This window comes from Poecilia reticulata, linkage group LG2 (assembly GCF_000633615.1).
Source record: "Poecilia reticulata strain Guanapo linkage group LG2, Guppy_female_1.0+MT, whole genome shotgun sequence".
Lineage (NCBI taxonomy): Eukaryota > Metazoa > Chordata > Actinopteri > Cyprinodontiformes > Poeciliidae > Poecilia > Poecilia reticulata.
In genome coordinates, this window is record NC_024332.1 from 41,225,589 (window position 1) to 41,228,758 (window position 3,170).

At 37.4% G+C, this 3,170-nt stretch overlaps 1 protein-coding gene across 1 annotated transcript in view; it reads left to right on the top strand.

Annotated features, from left to right (window-relative positions):
• The window catches only part of LOC103461827 (uncharacterized), a 4,706-nt gene extending 3,493 nt beyond the window's left edge, over positions 1-1,213 (top strand). Inside the window, exons 4-5 of the mRNA XM_008404177.1 lie at positions 218-550; positions 915-1,213. Coding sequence (XP_008402399.1) covers positions 218-550; positions 915-1,213 — 632 coding nt within the window. The remainder of the gene's footprint in view (positions 1-217; positions 551-914) is intronic.
• The last annotated feature ends 1,957 nt before the right edge of the window (positions 1,214-3,170 follow it).

Consider the following 3,170-nt stretch of genomic DNA (forward strand, 5'->3'; position numbering starts at 1 on the left):
GACTTCTCTGTATCTGGTGCTGTTATTAAAGTGCTGCAGTTAAATACCTGGGCCTTCATGTAACTGATGATCTGACTGATGACATGGATCTACTAATTATGASTCTCTGAGTTAAACAAAATCAATAAARTTTGGTTAAGAAGTGGTTTTCTCCTGGAATATTACTRATATGATAATGTGCAGCTCACCTGTTGCTGTTTTTGTTTTGTTATTACAGTCTACAGGGTGGAGGTGGATTCAGGAGTGGAATCTGTTCTGTTGCCATTTAAAACTTCAATGCGTCTTCCTAAAGAAGTCCAGGTAACATGGACAAACAACTCTGGCAGAATCATCCACAAGGCTCAGGGGAGCTCATGTGGTTTCCTAAGGCTGGAAGAACAAGACTGTCAGTATGCAGACAGAACAGAGATGGAGAAAACCTTTACAGTMGGAGACGTCAGTTTGATACTGAAGAATCCCACAGACAGAGACACAGACACCTACACCTGCACCGTCTCTAAGAAATCTGGAAAAATCCTGGTCAAGAAAAAAGTTCTGCTCAACGTCAGAGGTCAGAACAATAGATAAAATGTGGCCTATGTCACATTTTACATCATAAATGACTTTATATGAACCTTCTTCTTTAATAAAACTGGGGGAGTTGTTTTTATTCTGATCATTCATTTACTGAGAGGTGCAGTAAATCCTGGCCGGGTCACCAGCCCCAGTACCAGTTTAGACTGTGTAAATTAAATTTTAAATTAATATATTTTAGGGGATGGCTCATTTGTAACATATACAAACGTCCATTAGTATTTATGATTTATTTTGAATTTGAACTTGTTATTGTTAAAACAGAATCTAACAGCAGTGTTCTTTTCTCTCCTTTTTTGATGGTTGGTTTCCCTATTCTAACTTTCTCCTCCTCCATCCAGCTGGATCCGACTCTCTCATCATATCCATAGACTTTGGTTCAGGATTCAGTGGCTACAGCTTCAATGTTAAACCCAGACAGGAAGGAGGTGAGACCCASATAAAGAGATGGAGGAATGGACTTGGACTAGACACCCCAAAGACTCCAACCTGCATCCTGTTTGATGAACATGAAGAATTTATAAAGTTTGGTTAYGAAGCTAAAACAGCATTTAAYAATATGAGAGGAGAAGAAGCTRAGAAACATTATTTCTTTGAAAACTTCATTATTGCTATCCAGGGCAAAGTAAGTACAAGTTAAGCTTTACATAAAAATCTCAATTTTATTTTACTGTGTCCTTTATGKGGATACYTTYTGATTTTAAATKTGTCAGTRWCTGAATTATCTGAGATACTTTAACCCTTCAATTGCTCTCCTCAAAGCTTTCCATCATTAGCTCTGTGGGTCCCTAACTTAATTAACATCTCTTTCATTTTATGTTGTACACTAAAAAAGAGAGAAAGCAAGCTGAAGATAGACCTTTATATCTGTGTATGAAAAATACACCCATCATTTTTTTCACCTTTAAAAAAAGCCAATTTGAAGATGTTTTGATGAAGACTCTGAGGAAGACTTGTCTGAATAAAGTTGGACTTATTTCAAACAAGCCTTTCATGGGCAGACAATCTGGTGAAAATTCTGAAAAATGGATTATAAAAATAATCTCCAAAGAAACTATGACAGTTTCTCTTTTCAAACCTTCAGCTCAAACACATTTAGTACAATTTTTGACAATCCTCAACATATCATACTAACCTGAGCCTGTTCTCTAAGTGCACTGCAAACTAACAGATTGAGTTTATATAAATAAAAATCTAATCAGTTCAGTCCAATCATGCAGTCAGATTAATTTCAGTTCCATATATTCCAGTTTAATTCTGGTTAAGTAAGGCCCCCAAGTTCAGTTTATTGTTCCAATTGAGTAATGTKTTCTAAGGAAACCCAGCTGACTGCATCGACTCACTAACTCTGCAGCAATCACTTCTGCTGAACAACATTGCATTGACAAAATGCACATCAAGGTCAACAGTTTGTCCATTTAGGCCAATCTAGCGGTGAAGACTCAGACAGAGATGGAGAAGCAGTAGCCACAGTAGCGCTGAAGTTGGCTCTAAGCTAGTGACCCCGTACCGCACCCAGAATCACAGTAAAGACACATTAGGTCAAATCTAGAACATATTAAACCCCAAATGGTTCTACATAGTGCAAAATCTACAAGAAGGTTTTGTAAAATACCTTTCTATACTGGTCTAGGCCAGTGTTTCCCAACCCTGGTTCTCAAGACACACTGACCTGCATGTTTTAGATGTTCCCCTGCTTCAACTCACACTTTTCATTTCATTGCAAAGCCTAAAGCATGCAGGGTAGTTTGCCTAGAGGAGCAGGGCTGAAAAACACTGGTCTTGGCGACGATCAGACAGAAAGGTACAGTAACAGAAACAAAGAGGATATGGACAAAAAACTCAAGAAAGGACAATTGTGTTTACTGTGAGAGACAATATGGCATGTTATTGTGACAAAGTAACTTAAACGGATTGGATCCATGTGAGTTATTAGGACAAATACTTTTCCTGTTTAGCTCCTTMATTTTTTTATAGTTTTGCTAATATTTGTGAAAGTTTTGCATTTAGGATTAGCCGAGYCCCCAGCATGGGGATGATGTGACGTCACAATCTGATTGCCTGTTACTTTCTGAGAAACACTGGAATAACTCAGCGATTTATTTCAACACCAAGTTCTGATCAGAGGACTGGGATCAACATCTCAGCTGCTGCTCAAAGTCACAGCCTTGAAATGAGGCGGTCAAAATATTTGATTTACTGCATCGAAATTATGGAACATTTTTCTTCTCGTTACCAAAGATGCACAGAAAATGTCAAACCTTTGCTGAAGCTTCTGCACACAGAAGCTTCTGCTTCTGTGTGTTTTCTTTGGAAAAGCAGTAACTTTAATGAATTTGATATTTAACCTAAATCTATGCAGTTAACCCAGCTATCAAAATGACTGATGTATTTTAATCAAATAAAATACACACATAATCCAACAATGTTTAGTTTTTCAAACCAGTAAATTGTTTATTATTATTTTTGATGCTTAAAAAGTAACAGTTTCTGCTTGGACGGRCCCTTAGACTRGAGCAGTTTTCAATTAGTAACTCTGTCAAACTAACCTACAAACTAACATATCGAAACTTATTCCCAGGACATCAGCAAGCAGA